General features: G+C 40.1%; 1 protein-coding gene across 3 annotated transcripts in view; it reads right to left on the bottom strand.

Annotated features, from left to right (window-relative positions):
* The window catches only part of UPF2 (UPF2 regulator of nonsense mediated mRNA decay), a 51,152-nt gene extending 34,631 nt beyond the window's left edge, over window positions 1–16,521 (bottom strand). For 2 of the 3 annotated variants that reach the window (XM_053942478.1, XM_053942480.1), the window contains exons 1-8: window positions 16,431–16,521; window positions 11,311–11,690; window positions 8,917–9,696; window positions 4,939–5,099; window positions 3,736–3,933; window positions 2,343–2,492; window positions 1,840–1,943; window positions 1,457–1,542 (exon numbers count right to left, since the gene is read on the bottom strand). In XM_053942478.1, coding sequence (XP_053798453.1) covers window positions 1,457–1,542; window positions 1,840–1,943; window positions 2,343–2,492; window positions 3,736–3,933; window positions 4,939–5,099; window positions 8,917–9,696; window positions 11,311–11,672 — 1,841 coding nt within the window. In that variant the 5' untranslated portion in view covers window positions 11,673–11,690; window positions 16,431–16,521. Of the gene's footprint in view, window positions 1–1,456; window positions 1,543–1,839; window positions 1,944–2,342; window positions 2,493–3,735; window positions 3,934–4,938; window positions 5,100–8,916; window positions 9,697–11,310; window positions 11,691–15,810; window positions 16,165–16,430 lie in introns of those variants that run through there. The other variant, XM_053942479.1, reaches the window with a different exon arrangement.
* Window positions 16,522–17,752: the final 1,231 nt, after the last annotated feature.

Genomic DNA, 17,752 nt, shown 5'->3' with positions numbered 1-17,752 from the left:
TCAAATTAAGTTTTCTGTCGTGAAGAATCCTGATTTGTCCCACTCTACCCAACCCCAGTGGTAGACAGAAAGCTCCCTGGCAACACTACATAATGACTTTGATTTCACAGTGTCTGTTTTATACATTAAACAAAAAACCAATTTTAGACTTTTTTGATGAAACTGTTGTGCTTGCACATTTCCCAAAAGTGATCTCAGGAGAAGAAAGAGAACTTATTCTGTCATTGAAATACCTCATTAAGGCTGCAAATAAAGCAGCTAAACTTAAACAGCATTAACTGATATGCTTGGAAACGAAATGCTTTTTGAAAACATACTGCTTTATCTGCATCCTCAAGGACACTGCTCCTCTGAAGCTTTCACAAAAAACCCTCCTCAAAAACATTAGCATAACAGGCACTCTTCTCCCACAGTATCCCAGAGAGATATTGCAAAAATTCTTGGACTAGTAAAAACAAGTATGGAACAATAATAATGGAAGGTAAAGCCATATCATTATGGCTCAGTGAAGAGGTACACAGAGCAAAATCATCATTAATGCACAATACACAAAGCCTCGAAGCAGTGTGTTACAGAATATACAGCGTTTTCTACATCAGAAAGGATTATGAATGTTGATTTGAAGACACACAGCAGAACTGCTCTTTTACCAACTGAAGCAATATGATTTACTTAAATATTGGGGTAGGTTGCCCTTTCAAATTGTCTGCATCTATGGGCAGTTCAGCTGGTATTTACAATCTAGCTGCTTGTGTTCAGAACAAGCAGCACAGTCAACATCCTGCTTCTCCAGCTGAGTAGTCCATAGATGGGGTCACCAATGCAGGCACATAAACACAACTGAACTTAAGATCTTAAAAGAATCAAGGTAGCTTGAGTATTTGTTAGTCAAGGTCCCAAAGCAGACAGAAGGAAAAAGAATTAAAAAATAATTGCACATCAAATGTTAGTACTTCTTAATATTAGTAATAATTCATATTTATAATCAAAGACCAACAGTGAGAAGATCAGCTGAGCCATTCACTTCAGTGTTAGCTCCAACTACTGGAGCAGAACCATCACAACAGTAGCAGCTCCTCGAGGCTATCCCACCATCTATCCTGCTTTGTTGAGGTCTATGAGAAAAGGTAATATTTTTTAGATTATTATTACTTTTAATACAAATCCACAGGGAAATGGAATTACCACTGGGAAGATGACAAATCAATGGCAATGAGGAAACTATGTATGGTTCTAGGAGTTTATTAACTCTGTCCACAGTGCAGCCTGATCACAGACACATTTTTTTAACAGTGCAATATATCAGGAATTTAACTTTTGCTTTCATGCCATCTATGCTTCAGCATAAGCCACTCCAAAAGTGCACATAAACAAATGGAATATACACTGCTTTTTAAAAATACATGCATATGCTAAATTAAGGGGTGGATCCAGCTTGGTCCCCTTCTGCTCTTACCTTTGTCTAGGAACTATGAAAAGTGCTCGTACTAGTTTTCTTCTGTTGGCTTTCGTATTCATATTCATGCAAAAATCCATTGCTGCCTATAAAGAGCAAAATTAATGCAATGCTTCACTTCAATGCAGTGGGTTTTCAAGAAAGCAACAGAAAATGGAGTTTACACACGGCTTTTACAGATGCTTTAAAAATAATCATAAGGAAAAATCTTCAGTTTTGGCTAGAACTGACATAGTCAGAAAGCATGTCCACTGAGAGGAATACAGACTGATTAAAATTTAATTCAGTTACTGTCAGACTCCAAAGCTTGACATCTTTATTTCCTATCTATCTGATCTAGCATTATGGCTTTTAAGACTGCAGAAAACAAACTATGACCGTACCTTGTCTATGAGGTCTCTGTTGACACAATTTGGAAGCTGCTGAAGAAAAGCATCTACTATGAGTTTTAAATGAGATCCAGTACTGGCTTCTTCATCCTCTTGTTCTAACAGAGGGAAATAAACAAGCAGCAGACATCTTTAGCTATGAAAGAGAATCATATACCAACAAATTCCCCAAACAGTGCATTTGTAATGTTTAGCTGTTAAGCATTCATTCCTCTTTGTAGTCACTTTTCAGACCACTGCCTTTACATTTGCTTACTTTTAAAAGCCGTGTGAAGGAAATTGGTAACTTTCACTACATGAACATGTTTAAAATAATTTTCACTTGTATCTGAATGACTTGCAACAAAAACATTTATCACAATCCCAGCAGTTTCTAGCTGCTAGTTTCATCAATAAATAAATAGCCCTGAATGCACTCTACAAATCCATAAACTAAAATAAGAGTTCAAAAAAACAAATCATGAAGAAAAAGGATTCTTAAAACCAATTCTTTTTACCTTGCTCATCAAGAAGTTTCTTTGTAAGATCTTCTGCCTCATCTCCACAATCCAACTCCAGTGCATCATCATTAATATCCAGGTTCTCCAGCTCCAATTCCAGATCCTCATTCCCAGCTGCTTCCTTATTATCTTTGGCATCTTTTGAATCTATTTACAAGTAGAAATACCAAATAAATACTAACAAACTGTTAAATATGCACAGTCATTATTAGAATACAAGAAGATTAATGCTCCTAAACCTACACCTCTTTAGTGTCTTAATGGAAAATCTTTTACACAGATAAAGAAAAAAAGGACAAAGCAGAACAGGAGGAAGATGTTGATGAAATAATATGCTATATAAAAGGTCAAATAAAGATTATTAGTTTCTTTCAACACAATATCTGAATCTGAAAAAGATTCAGAAAAGAATAGTTAATATTTTTCTTTGACCACAACACTGGTCCAACACTGAGCATTTTTCCAAGAGATTACAATCTACAGATTCTTAGTGTTTTCTCAGGCCTCCTTCTATTGCATTTGCAGACTCTGCTTCATTTAAAATAAAAATCAATTTCAAGGCAGATAACCTTATTAAAATTCTAAAATTTTTCAAAGCCAAGTGTGACAACTTCTAAACAGTGCATGCACCATATGGAAATATAGACTCACAAACAAGTAACATGTTCAGAATCACAGACAAAATTAGTCTGAAATTCACTTTGGTGATATCTCCAGTTCAACCTTTTGGTCCAAATGAATGAACACTACTCACACCAGATTTCTCAGGTATTTTTCCAGTTGTTTTAAAATAGTAAGACAGAGATTCCAGTCTGCCTGGGCAAGCTGCTCCAACATCTAAAAGATCCTTACAGGGAAATGTCAGAATTCTCCAATCATGCATCTTCCGTTACACTTTGAGCCAGGGATGGTGACTTTTTATCCCATTGTACCTGAAGTCTGCACATGCCTGGTTGTGAACTGAGAGCTGAGTCAGAGTGAGGAATCATCCAGGCATTTTAATCTACTGAAGTTTTATGCTGACAGTGGCACCTACCATTAATAATTTAATAAGAAAATAACAGTGAGAAAAACCCCAAACACTAAAATCTGCAAAGAAGGGAAAACTCTTCCCATTTCTCACAGAAAAGTTGGTATTTACTCACACTGGTTAACCTCCAATTACTTGAAATTTACAATTCTAACAATATTAAAATGAATTTACTTTTTTTCTTCCTTAATAACCAGATATAATCCCTATCCCACCTAGTTTATTCTGTAAAAAATCACCCGAACTGGTGTACTGTCCTGATTATCACAAATTATTTCATTAGAGACTCATTAGTTCCATCAAGTTTGTTTATCTGTAGGACAAGATATGTTGAAGAAAATACTCATCTAAGCATCCTACCTCTTGATTCATCTTTGCTCGAATCCTTGTTCTGGGAATATTTTTCATTATCTTTAAACAAAATTGCTGGCACAAAAGCCTTCAAGTCAATGAGATTCTCATAGAAGTTTCTAGCATCTTCATCTTCCCAGATACCCCCCTCCAGGTCATATTCTCCAGGCTTTCCTGGAGTGAAAATATCAATACCAGGTCCATGTTCTGCAAAAGTAGTGAAACCATAAGAAAGTTAATTACACAAATTACAATCTTCTATGGGGAGGCACCTTTAAGAGTCCTTTTCGACAAGTGTTAAACTATTTATTACTACTTCTGTTTTCACTTGAATATTTCAATGCACACTTTAAAAGTGTTTTTAACAATTCAATCTTAGTATTAGACATACCAAGAAATTATCTTTAAATTGTAAATTTCATTTTGATTAAAAACACAGACAGAATCAGAGGAAATCAAATCAAGAAAAACTAAGCAGCACATTATGTGGTATTAGAAAGTTATAACAGACTTTAACAACATTATCATTAAAAGTAATAATTTTGAGTATGATGAACTGTATGTACCCTACTGAGTTTTAAGGATGAAGTTTAAAAAGAACAATTTAATATTTAGAGGCATTAAAAAATACAGTTCTTTAAAGTTCAAGATAATTTAAAACAAAAGAAACTCATGATTTCAACAACATCTCAACAAATCTCAAAGTTTAGATTTAAAGGCATTGAAAGCTGCACTTCTGCTCAGGAGGCTTGACAGCCACACCTAGTGACTTATCTGGCTTATCAATATCTTCCTGCCCACAACATCATGACCCAAAATAGACTTCAAACATATTTTTTAACAGTATCAGCTTTAAAAACTCTGACAGTTTTAAAATACTAAAACCTGCAAAATATTAAAAGGAAAGGATCAGGTTAAAAACATTTCTAATTTTCCATTTATTACTCTATCTCCAGAAACAAACCTAAAGAGATATTACTTAATTTTCCATAACTACACAGAATATACAATAGTTATGGTTACATATTAGGCATAATTACTTTAATTTAAAAAGACAAATGTATTATTCATTATATGATATCCTTTAGGGGGAAGGGCTGAATGAAATTAAACCAGCAGAAAGAAAACATTGGTAAGAGGGTTTGGTTGGTTTTTTCACCACATCCAAGCCGAGTCCAAGGTTCTGCTGACCTGCTTTAGAACCTGGCTTACCCTCAGGTGTTGGTTTTTCTTGGGGGAGGTCAGGCATGTTCTCATCCAAAAGATCAGCCAGAGACTGAGAATTTGCCAACAGCTTCTGATACGACATTGCAAACTCCTCATACTGCTTGTGTCGATCTTCACTCAGCTCTCCTTTGGAGTGGAGAATGCGTCTACAAAAACCAAACTTACAGTAAGACCACCTTTTTCCTTAAAATATATTTGAGCTATGCTGAACCATTAGGAATTTCTCTGAGCAAAGCTAACCTGCCCTCTTTGAGGGAACTGTAACAATTCTAATTTAGACTGCAATAGCAAACATTTAAGTGACGCTATTCTTTTTCCAAACCACAATGAATTTCCAACTTCAATCCTACTGAGGACAGTACAGTCACAGAAGCTCCAGCTTCCACGTCAAAGAGAAAGGCCCACTTACTCTTTGCCACAATTAAGCTGTAAAAGTCCTAAAAATACTTATATAGTAAAATAAAATATTCAACTTTATCAACAAGCTAGATAAAAGTTGCTTTGCACCTGTAACAATCAATTTCCACATTGTTTGAATGATTATATGAGTTATTATCACCAGGAGGGTCAAGAAATTTGCAAGCAGCCCGGTGACTTTCCAAAAAAACAAATTATTTCAAGGCTATTGGTCCAAATTATGAGCAGCTGTATTTGTTTTTTCAGCTGGTCTTTATTTTCTTTTACAAAACTATTCATACTTGTTTCAAATAATAATTTTTAACATTGAAGTTTGTTGTCAAAAGTAACTTGCACTTGAAGGAACCTAATCACTGCTTACAAGTGCTGGAACCACTGAGCAGGTACCCTGCACTGAAATGAAAGCATCAGAAGTCTGAAAAAAGGTGCAAATGCCACAATTTCCAAAGCAGGTTGTATCGTTACATTATCATCTGTAGGATTCCATTATCATTAGGCTTTTATTATGCAATAGGCAAGCAGTCAAAGTCTTGCCAAAGCATTTTGTGGCAAAAGAATTCTGAAATAGTTAAGGCAATATAAGTTGAGGGATATCAGTCTTCTTGCTCCAGATTAATTGTAAAACAAAAGTCTTCTTTGTACACATTCACAGGGTGAGCAGCAAAATCCCTTATCCCTGCTCAGAAGCAGAAGTGGACACAGGTGTCTGGCAAAAGAGCAAGAAGCATTAATGCTGGCAAAAGTTCTATTTCTCTGATAAAACACGCTTATTTAACATGTATTGCCTGCTCCTGCAAAGAACAGCAAAGAAAAATTAACAAATTAAATAACCACTGAGTATCTGTGAAGTGCAGTAGTTCAGTTTGGATTCAGGAAACGCATTAAGTGTCAGTTCATAGCTTTTCCATGGAGACTGCTGTCCATTGCATACATACTTCAAACCAGCAGCTTTATAAACATGAGCATTGAAGCTCTCTGCTATTATTAAAAAACAAAAAAAGCAAAGTGCTGTAACAATAGTACAAGACATTCAGTTCTCAATTTCAGTTTCAAGAAGACAAGTGTTAACCAATTCAAACCAGCTAAAGCAAATGAAGCAAACTCTAGAAAGCATGGCTCACATGAATACAATTACAAGTACAGCACATAGTACTTGTCTTACTTTATGTCTCTTCAAAGCATAAGGCAAGTTCAGCACACCAAAAACATCTTTAATTTAGGCAAAAGAAGTTTCTTCCTTTTTTGAAGGAAAACTCTTTTCAGAATATGAAAAGAGTTTGAAAACTCTTTTCAGAATATGGGAATCAAGGTGCTTCCTTCCAATGACACAGCCTGACAAGTTTTGTTGTGCCCCCAGCTGTGTAACCAAATGACCACCAGGTTCTGTGTTATATGAAAGTCAAAGAGTAACTCAAGGTACTTTTCCAAACTATCCACTTAACCAGCAATGCTTGAGTCTGCTTTAATTTTACCTAAATGATTCCACAGATAACACGGCACTAAAGCACTGTTAATTTAGCATAGTAATTTTCAATTAATTCAACCAAATTGTACAGCTTAAATTATTTCACAGTCGTTCTCCTGACAGAGATAAATTGATGAGTTATTTACCTGACAAAATATCATAACCTTAACATGTGACACAGTTGATGCACAAAAGGGAACAGTTCACTCCCTATTCACTTCACTGATTGTGGAATAACACTCTGAATAAAAACTACAGCAAAATGGATCAGATTTTCAATACACAGAGAATAGCTTTATCCAATAGGATTATTGTTTAAAAAAAACCAAAAAAACAAGAACAACCAAACCAAACAAAAACACTCCAAAAAACTGCCACCCACAAAAAAACCAAAATTCAAAAGCAAGTAAGGAATCAACTGCACAATCACCTTCCCAAAATCCACAGCTTAGGAAGATTTCTACAATACTCATAGACTTCTTACTTGGCAAATATCTGTCTTGCCCTCCTCATGCCTTGCACTTCCCTAGCAAGCAAATGCCATGAATCTGTTACAGATGTTGTAAACAAATAAAATCTGGTAGGAAAGACTTTTTATGTCTTATTTAACAAAACTTATTCCTCAACTTTCATTAAGGAGTTAAAATAGACACCTTAAAGTTCAGAGGGAAATAACAGAGCTCTCTTTATCCAGTGATAAATGATAGCTCTTCACATTCCTTCCCCAAAACAAAGCTTTGCACCCAAATTGACAGGGATAATTCAGACAACAAGGTGCTCAAAGAGGTCCCTCATCTGCCTTTGTCTGATCTACTCAAAGCAGGCTCAGCAATGAGGTCAGACCAGGCTGCTCAGGCTCTGTCCACTCATTTTTATGCAGTTGTACAAGTAAATATTAAAGTATAATTCTTTCTCCCAGATAATTTACATTCTTTCTGCTTCTTGCTTTCTTAACATATTTTATACCTCTCAGAAACTTTTTTCACTCTATTTTCTATCATACAGACTTTGTAACACCCACTCATTGAAACACCAGCCAGAACCAATGTGTCCAGAACTAATGATGATTGTGAAAGTATAAAGGTTCATATTCATTCATTTTGAAAAAATTACACCTTAGTCAGTAATGTACTTTGAATTAGTAAGGTACTTGCAGAAATAACAGTACTTCAAAAGTCAGTTTATGATCCTGTGAAATTCAACACTTGGCTGAGTCCAGATAGGACTGCAGCACAAAACCCATCAGCACAAAGGATTCTTGCTTTGGAAACATAAAAATTTAATGCATTCCAAGCATACATTTGGTTCTGGATGGATGTCCAGCCTTTTAACTGAAATACGTGTCTATAAACAGTAACGTGTTTGTTTGTGTCTGACTGGAATGCCTCCAGAAGAAATTAAGAATGACTGTTTTAAGAATAGCATTTGGCTCCAATAATGAGAATTCAGGATGTTTTAAAGCAAACAGTTATTAAACAATGTGAAAATAGCAGAAATAAAATAACTCAGGATCTCAAAGTCTGCATATTCATACCCTGCAATATTAGTACTGCATATAAATATTTAGGAGGACTTTTATCAAATTGTCTATACCCTCCAACATTTTAATATATTTATTTAATATATATTTGTCCACCTTGGAGTGTAACAGATACTTTCTTAATTTAACCTATTTTTTTCTTCATCCTGGTACACTAAAAAAAGTAAACAAGCCAAAGCAATTGTGGCATATGCTTCGTTTGATACATGTGGGTGGAAAGGGAGAAATCAGACTGTGCCAACTGGAAAAGGACAGTACCAGTTGGGAAAGCAGCATTGCTCTCATGCTGATAAGGAAACAGCACCAAACAGAGGAAAGAGAATTACAACTAAAGGTCAACCTCCCTTTCCTTTAAAAGATATTCAAAGGGTCTGTTTTGTCCCTGCTTTTTAAGTATTCAGAACAAATTTAGAACTTTTTTTTAGAAACATTGCAGAACACACTGCTAACACACTTTGTTCATAAATACTACAACAAGTCTAGGCATTTAATAATTAAACTAATTTTTATGCATAAATAAAAAGCAACATTCAATTGTCACCTGTTTTGTCTTTCAATATTTTGTAGCTCCCTGTGGTCCCTTTTCAGGTGTTTGGTCAAAGATGTAAAGTATTCCTTCAACAAATTCTGGAAGGGCTGTTGTTTCTCTGGGCTAATTATCTCACTAGGAGGAAAGCTCAAGTTAAACTTCTCTGCAACAGTTTTTACCTTCCTTGGTACCAAACCAGCAATGTCATCTCCACAGTGCCGACAAAAGCTGATAACCACAGAAACATGAGTGTGGGATTCTCGATCAGCGTTAATAATATTTTTAAGCTGCTCATAGATTAAAGACAAACCTTCCTTGTCAGTGAAAATCCCAACTATTGTCAATTCTGCAATGAAACGCAAATCAGTTCTTAACTTGGTAATGTTGGGAGTCTTCTCTTCTTTCCTTGCTTCAAAATGTTTTTTCCAGGCCTGAAGTAACGAAGGAGCAAAATCAGCGTATCGCTGGTGAAAGAGGGAACACAAGTGCACAGCACAGTTCACGTCTGATATTTTCAGTTTGGCCTCCACAATAGAAGCTACTGCTTCGGCAATGTATTTGCTTAAATTCAGGCTATTAAAGTCATGGGACAAGGAATCCCTTTGTTGCTCTGTAATGGTTTTTAGCTTCTTAACAAAAGCTGTGTTTTTCTTCAGGCTGGAGTCCAGTCTGCTGAAGAAGTTTTCCTCCGGACGACTCTCCGGTGCGTTCTGGTTCTTGCTGCGGAGCTCTTTTCTTGCCTGATGGCGCTCCCAAGCCTCCTGATGGAGCTGATGTGCTTCCTCCTTCTCCCTGTGAGACATAAAAATTACTCATTTTGTTATGGAGCCTTAATCTCAGAGTATCAGTAAGAGGAAAAAAGGTCACAGTTGGAAAACCTTCAGGAGTTCTAACACCATTTCACCTCTCTTCTTTAATATCTACTAAGCCAATCCTAGAAAGCTAAAGCATCTGCTTCAGAAGCTCCGTTTAATTTTTGTGCTGCAAAGGGCAAGTACTACTTGTTACAAAATTTCTCAAATATTTCTACGCAGAATATATTAATCCCAACAGACTTTGAAAATATAAACATGAAACTCCATTTACCACAGATGAAGATGAAGTTCTCACAGAAGAGGAAACAAGCCTTTTAACAGGTTTCTGTATTACACATTTAAGGAAAATCTTTTATTGCCGATCTAGTGAAATTACACAGAAAATTTGGAAAACATCAAATATATCTGTCCCAGCTAGAATTTGGCTATGACATTGCCTCAATCTTAAAAGGGAAATATTTCAGCCACCTTCAACCCTGTACTATGGTTGGATAACATAATATTTCAGCCACCTTCAACCCTGTACTATGGTTGGATAACATAATAAGAAACATGGTCTTGGTAATATCACATATTAAACTTTCAGGTTAAATTCTGAGTTTGCCATCCAAGTATCAGTTGTCTGTGACTGAGTAAAAGTAATTTCTCACATCAGATTTGCTCCTGTTATGTGTGGTCTGTAGACCTGTTAAGTCTGTATTCCAAATTTTTGGACAATAACACTTAATCTTAAATGCATCTGTGGTTCTTTATTGTTCTGGTTTGGGCTGGGTATCCTGAGTATGGATATCTTCAGAGTATCCTGTATGGGGCTGTGTTTTGGATTTGTGCTGGAATCAGTGTTGATAACACAGGGGTGTTTTCACTATTGCTGGGACGGGCTTACACACAGTCAAGGCCTTTTCTGCTCCACACCACAACTCCACCCCACCAAGGAGGAGTCTGGGGCTGCACAAGTTTGGAGGAAACACACCCAGGACAGCTGACCCCAACTGACCCAAGGGATAGCCCAATCCATATGCCATCATGGCCAACACATAAATCTGGGGGAAGAAGGAAGGGGAGGGATGATAGGAGTGATGGTGTTTGTCTTCCCAAGTCACTGTTAACATTTTACAGAGACCTGCTGTCCTGGGGAGTGCTGGGGAAGTGGGGAATGAATTCCTTGTTTTGGTCTGCTTACCTGCACAGCTTCTGCTTTACCCACTGAACTGTCTTTATGTCAACCCCTGAAATTTCTCACTTTTACTCTTCTGATTCTCTTCCCCATCCTGTTGAGGGGAGGGAGTGGCTGTGTGGGGCTGATGCCAGCTGGGGTTAAATTACAACATTTACTCAAGCACAATTGTGCTCTCCATGGTCATCACATGACAAACCCCCATAACAGAGAACAAACTAACAGAGGTTACAAGTGAAAACTCAAAACCTCTTAGAAGTCATAAGGCACAATCAGACAGGCACATAAAATTGGTAATACTAAATGCAACTTATTAAAAGAAACTCCAACACTTCATCTTTTATAACTCTGACCACAATCCTGATAACAGAACTCCAGCATTTGGCACAGTTAAACCTTTAAAAGATAACTTACTTCAGCTGAGCGGCTTCTTCTTCTTGTTTCTTTTTTTCTTCCTCCTCTTGTTTCTTTTTCTCCTCTTCTTCAAGTTTCTTTTTTTCTTCTTCTTCTTTCTTCTTTTGCTCCTCTTCTGCCTTTACTTTATCCTCTTCTTTTTTCTTCCGCTCCTTGTCTTCCTTCTTTCTTTTATCCTCTTCCATTTTTTTCTTTTTATCTTCAGGAACCTTTAAAGTCTCTCTCTTCATGCCAACCTTCACATCTTCTTTTGGCTTCTCCCTGGTGCTCACTGGTCGCCTTTCACTAAATTCTTTTTCTTTATTATTTAACTGAGATTCTTTTTCTTCCATATTTGCTGGCTTTTTGCGCTCAGCTGGCATTGTGTTATCCAGGCAAACCTGCAGAACCACAGGAAAACAAGTCCTTTTAAATTGCTGTTGATATTTTAGTCATTTTTCAGAGCCCACCCATATTCACTTAACTCACAAATGCGTGACTCATCAGAATAAAGGTTTACATTTTCTTCAACTAAGGAACAGACCTGACAAGTAAAAACAAATCATTTTGTAAGCATGTTGTTCTGCAAAGTTGTCTCCAGCATAAATTGTGAAATAAAATCATCTTGAAGTTTCTACTACCCAAGAAATGTAAGATCTTGAACATAAACAAGTTCATCTGAAAGAAAAATAATTCAAGATTGATGAAAACAAAGTACTCCAAACTCAAAAGTAAGTACATGCTTGATACATCAGCATGCATGTGCACCTCATTGACCTTTCCACATATCTCCTAAGAATTCTCTCCCTTCCACTACCACTACTTAGGATCCTAGGATAATGCAGGTTACATGGGACCTCAAGTAATCCATCCTCCTGCTCAAAGCAGGGTCAGTGACGAGTTCAGACAAGACTGTTCCATTCTTGAAAAACGTCAAGGAAAGAAACTGCACAACCCCTCTGGCCAACCTGCTCCAATGCTGGATTTATCCTCATTGTGAAAAGGCACCAACTTGCTTCATTCTTTCCTCACCCTTCCCCAGATTTCCCCAGCATCTCCAGCACTCAGCACAAGTAGCAGCTGAAGAGCGAGCAGTGCTGACGAAGCTGGATGCACAAACCTCCCTCCCAGCAGGGCAAACGGAAATAATATCAGAAAGGCTGCAATTACCAAGATTTATCAAAGGCTACAATTTCTCTCTCCTTCTACTCAACCAACATTTTTGTAGGAGCTTTAGCCTCTTTGGGGTTTTCAGCCCCCCAAGCTTTGGCTAAGGACACAAAAGGTAACACATATTGAACACAAAAGGGTAAAATCCCAGGATAATTCTGATTAGGAGGAAACTGTGACAAGCACCTACTTCAGGCCCCTGCTCCAAGCAGATCAGAGGCTTGGCTAAGGCTTTAGTATCTCCAAGAACACAGAAGCAATGGTTCCCCCTGGGCACACAGAGAAAAAGCTTTTCCTAATACCAACCTGGAAATTGCTGTGCCCCATACTGTGTTTCTTTTCATCCTGTCCCTGCACAGCGTGGAGGAGAAGCCAGCTTCATCTTCACTATGCTCTCCCATCAGGTTGTTTTAAGACAGTAATAAGATTTCCCCCTCTCTCCTTACAGATCAAGAACCCAGTTCTCTCTGTTTCTCTTCAGATCATGTCCTCCAGCCTCCCTGTGCTCTTGGTGATCTTCCAATAGATTTATTTCAGTGTGCCAATGCCTTTCTTGGGAACAGAGAACCCACACCTGGATGTGGTAAGTACAGAGCAGAGACTCACCTTCAGCCTTCTGGTTAAATCCTGGTACTACAGCCTAGAATGCAAGGACATTCTGCTGACTCATGTCAGGGTCAGATGGGCCAAGCAGGACCACAAGAGGCAATTACAATCACCTAGGTTTTTACTTCAGGCTAAATTAATTTCTTAACACCAAAAATAATTTTCACATACTTACATGCTTCAAGTTAAATGCATGCATAGGTGGGACTGATAGGACACCACTGTATGTGATGCCTTTTGAAGAGCCATCACTTTGTTTTTATTAGTAACACCAGTTTGATTCCCAATGGCCACCACTACTTTTGCCTTTTAACATTTTATTCTGGATTATGAAAACATCCTAGATTCACCAATTCCCTGCATCTACTCAGAGTGGATAATGAGACACCTGCATTCCAATCTAATGCAGAATGCTTCTGGCATTAATTTTAACTACTTTGAAATATGTTTATAAATTAAACTTCACAATAAAGACGATATGTTCCATAATAAGCATTGCACATTCCCTCTGCCATCTCCCAAACAATAAAATGACATATTTATATGCTGTCTATCCTACCCAGATGAAACTGTATTACAATATTTAAGGTGTTCAGCCAGAGCTTCTGAAGAAAAAATGGTCTGCAAAAATTTACAGTACCAGTATTTACACCTGGGCAGTGACAAACTACCAGCTGGGAAGGAACCTATTCATGACTTGGCCTCTGGGAGCAACTGGCAACAGCACCAATGGGGAAATGTCTCTTATTTATGGAAATCAAATCAGCATTGCTTAAACAAGCACTAGCACATTTGGCTCCCTAATGCATGTCTACAACTATAAAATTTCAGAACTACTTGAGTTCTAAAACCACTGATCTTAGAACAGTATTATTATGAAATCAGTACTTAACCAAAGAGGGAAGGGGTTGCCTATGTTTAAAGAAATGCTGGAACAGCATGTCACAATTCCAATACTCTGAACAAAATATCTAGCCAGCTACACAAGTAACTTTTAACAACAGGGTTATTTACCACAATCATTATGGTACTTGAGCTCTTACTAAATTTAGGAACTCAGAATTCTATTTTAAAGATGTATCTGATGTTTGCTTGTATAAAAGCAAACCAGAAAAGATGGGATAAAAAGAAAAGGAATGGAGCATAATTGACCACAAGGCAGTATTATCCACTTTTTCCCAGTGAACACTGGAGTCAAAAAAAACCCCAAAAATCTCGTTTTACAGTAGGATTCTGTTCTGTGTCCCAGAACAGGTATGTTGCAATACTTCTCACTACCTACTACGTGTACAGCTCCTTATCTCCCAAACCTTTCCGATGGCTCTGCCAGCTCGTTGGTGCCGACACCAAACGCCCGAGGGCAGCAGGAGGCGGCGCTGCCGCTGCCTCCAAGCTGCACCCCGGCTGATCCAGCGCGGAGCTACAGCCAGGCGGAGCTCGCAGCCGGCACAGAGCTCCCGCGACAGGCAGAGTAGAACTGTCCCATAAGCAACTTTCCCAAAAGTTGTGGGAAGCAGGGAAAAACGGAAACAGACAGCTGGCTCACCTGGGCCTCATTTCCATAGGAAACAAAGCTGAAGATGGCATGGAAACATTAAGAGAAATTTTATTCTATTTAATATTTCACATTTACATTAATGTACTGATGAAAAGGCATAATAATGACATGAACTCCATAAGCCAACAGATAGGACAAACCAGCACTCACACCAGAAAATTAGGAAGGACAGTGAAAACAGAGACAAGACAAACATCCCTATGCCTTGGCACCCCATTTCTATAGTGATACTAACATGTTTTAACACTCCTTCTTCTCAGTTTCAGCATCTACAGACAACATGTTTTTAGAGGGAACTGTTTTTCTTAATTTTTCAATATTTGATGTACAGTGACTCATTTGCAGTTAAGTCAATTTTTATTGTACTTAAGTTTCTATTTTTTTTAAACAATTATCTTGGAATTTGGAAGAATGGGACTGGGTTCATGATACTCTGAGCTCAGAGACTTATGAAGCAGTTTTGAAATACAGAAGTAACATTTAAGAAAAACCATCTGTGTTATTTACTCATGAGGAAAGCAGAGAGTAATATAAGGTATTCAGCACCACAAATCTACTCACAATTCAGAATAAAAGAATAAACATCAGCACCTTGGCCCTCAAAGCAATACTCTCAAGTCAATGAAAACTTGAGAGTACTCAAAGCCTGTAGTAACATGGTCCAGAGTCCCCATCCTTGCAAACACAAGTATGAGGGAAGGAAATACAGTTCTATTAAACTAAACACAATGAAAATTTTCACTAAACATTAAATGGATTACATAAACAGTCCTGTCTGCAGCTAATCTATTACAAAAGAGATATGGGAGATAAATGTAGGCAAGATATCCCACTTCTGACTGGCTGAAAAATCTCAAAGAGCAACAAACTCCTCCATCACTAGTTATCACACCACTAGAATTCTGCAAGTTTCAAAAACTGAAATGTAATTAAGGTTCTCTTAATGCAAGGGAAGGTGCATAAGAGAAATACCAAGGTCAGTGAGGAAAAAATAAACTTACAGGTTTTGGAAAATGAGACACAGCACACAGAAAAAAAAAATGTCGTGTAGAGAGAGAGGCATCCCCCACACAGTGACAGGGAAGGTTCACAGAATCACAGAATATCCTGACTTGGAAAGGTCCTTTAAGGATCATCAAAGTCCAACTATTGTCAGTGCACAGGACACCCCAAGAGTCACCATGTACCTGAGAACATTGTCCAAACACTTCTGGAGTTCTGACAGGCTCGGTGCTGTGACCACTGCCCTGGGGAGCCTGTTCCGGTGCCCAAACACCCTCTGGGTGAAGCAGCTTTTCCTGATATCCCACCTAAACCTCCCCTGACACAACTTCAGGCCACTGACACATCTTCTGGCCGACCTGCCGAACAGCCGGGCACTTTTACTTTCGCTTCTACACCTCTCGGGGAAAATCTTTTGCTGCCAAACTTGCAGGAAAGCGCTTTCCACCGTGAAACAGAGGCCTATAGACAAGGCACTAAGTATAAAAAGACTCCTTCGCTACCACCCCAATCCCCGCTCGCAGCTCTCCCGCAGCTCGGGCCCTTTCCCGGATGGGACCAGCAGCTCGGGAACAGCAGCTTCCGGTGCTCTCCTGACCTCCCTCTCCCAGTGCTCTCAGGCACCGCCACCCAAGCATTCCCTACTCCGAGCCTTCCCTCCTCGGAGCCCCACGGCCCCTCCGCCTCCGGAACCACCCTCCCCGTGTCCCCGCCAGACCCCTGTGCCCTCCTCTCTCCGTCTCCGAGACCCCGTCCCCACACGCGCCGCGGCACCGCCCTCCCGTCCCGTCGGTGCCCGCGGTACCTGTGCCCGGTGCCGACATGGGCCCGCCCGGCGCCGCCGCCGCCTCCTCCGCCCCTCCGAGGCCCCCGAGCGCTTCTCCCCTCACGGCGACCGGGCCTCCGCCGCGCTGCCTGACCCACGGCGCTGCCCCGACCGAGCCCGCCGCGCCCGCCCCGCCACGCCCGGGCGCGAAGGGAGGAGCGGCGCCGCTTCACGGCGGCAGAGCCGCGGCTGCGGGCGGCGCGGAGCGGCGCTTCCCGAGGGGCGGGGGTTAGGCAGCGCGGAGGACAGCCCTGCCGGGGCCCTGGCGGCGGACTGGTTACCGGGAGTGCGGAGGCGGAAGGGGAAGAGGAACGGGAACGGGAATGGAAGAGGAAAAGGGTTCGGCCCCGCGTCCCTCACAGCGGCGGGGAAGGCGGAAATAGCTTCTGCATGTCGCTTCCTCGGTGGCCTCAGCGAACTACTCAGCTTATGGAGCCGCATGACGTCACTGCAGTGACGTGTCTGTGCCCGCCAGGCGTCACGGCAGCTGTCACGTCGCGGGTGGGGCCCTCCGGTGTCACCGTGATAAAACATTGGGGTGACGGTGTCTGAACACCAAATTACTGCCTCAGGGGTGGTTTCATGGGCGTCCATTACTGTGCCCCGTTCTGGGCTCCTGAGCACAAGGGGGACAAGGAACTGCTGCAGAGGGTCCAGCAGAGCCACAGGGATGAGGAGGCCTCTGGAGCATCTCTCCTGTGAGGAGAGACTGCGGGAGCTGGGCTTGTTTAGTCTGGAGAAGAGAAGACTGAGAGGGCATTTCATGAATGCAAGTAAATATCTCCGAGGCAGGTGCCAAGAGGGTGGTGCCAGGCTCATCTCAGTGGTGCTGAGTGACAGAGCAATGGTCATATAACATAAGAGATTTCACCTCAAATGAGGAATTGAGGGTGGCAAAGCACTGGGAGAGGCTGCTCTCAGATTCTCCCTCTGGACACATTCACAACTCACCTGGATGTGTTTCTGTGTCACCTGCCTAGGTGACCCTGCCTTGGCAGGGGGTTGGACTGGATGATCTCCAGAGGTCCCTTCCAAACCCACTCATTCTGTGATTCTATCGTTGGGTGTGTTTTCTAGTCTAAATTTGGTCTCTCTGCCCTCTTGTCCAGTCACTGTTCCCACCTGGACATCTTAGGATATTTTGCTGTGGTGAATTTAGTGGCACAAAGCTCCTGGATTTGCTGGAAACGCTCTCTGCCTGCGGTTCTGGGCATGGCATTACCTCTTGGGCAACTCTAAAGCTGCCTAAGCTGGAAAAAGCTGGCACAGCCCAGAGCTGCAGAGTGAGAATCTGGTGTTTA

The sequence above is a fragment of the Vidua chalybeata genome, chromosome 5, assembly GCF_026979565.1.
Source record: "Vidua chalybeata isolate OUT-0048 chromosome 5, bVidCha1 merged haplotype, whole genome shotgun sequence".
In the NCBI taxonomy this organism is placed as follows: domain Eukaryota; kingdom Metazoa; phylum Chordata; class Aves; order Passeriformes; family Viduidae; genus Vidua; species Vidua chalybeata.
This window is presented reverse-complemented; position numbering and strand designations above follow the sequence as displayed.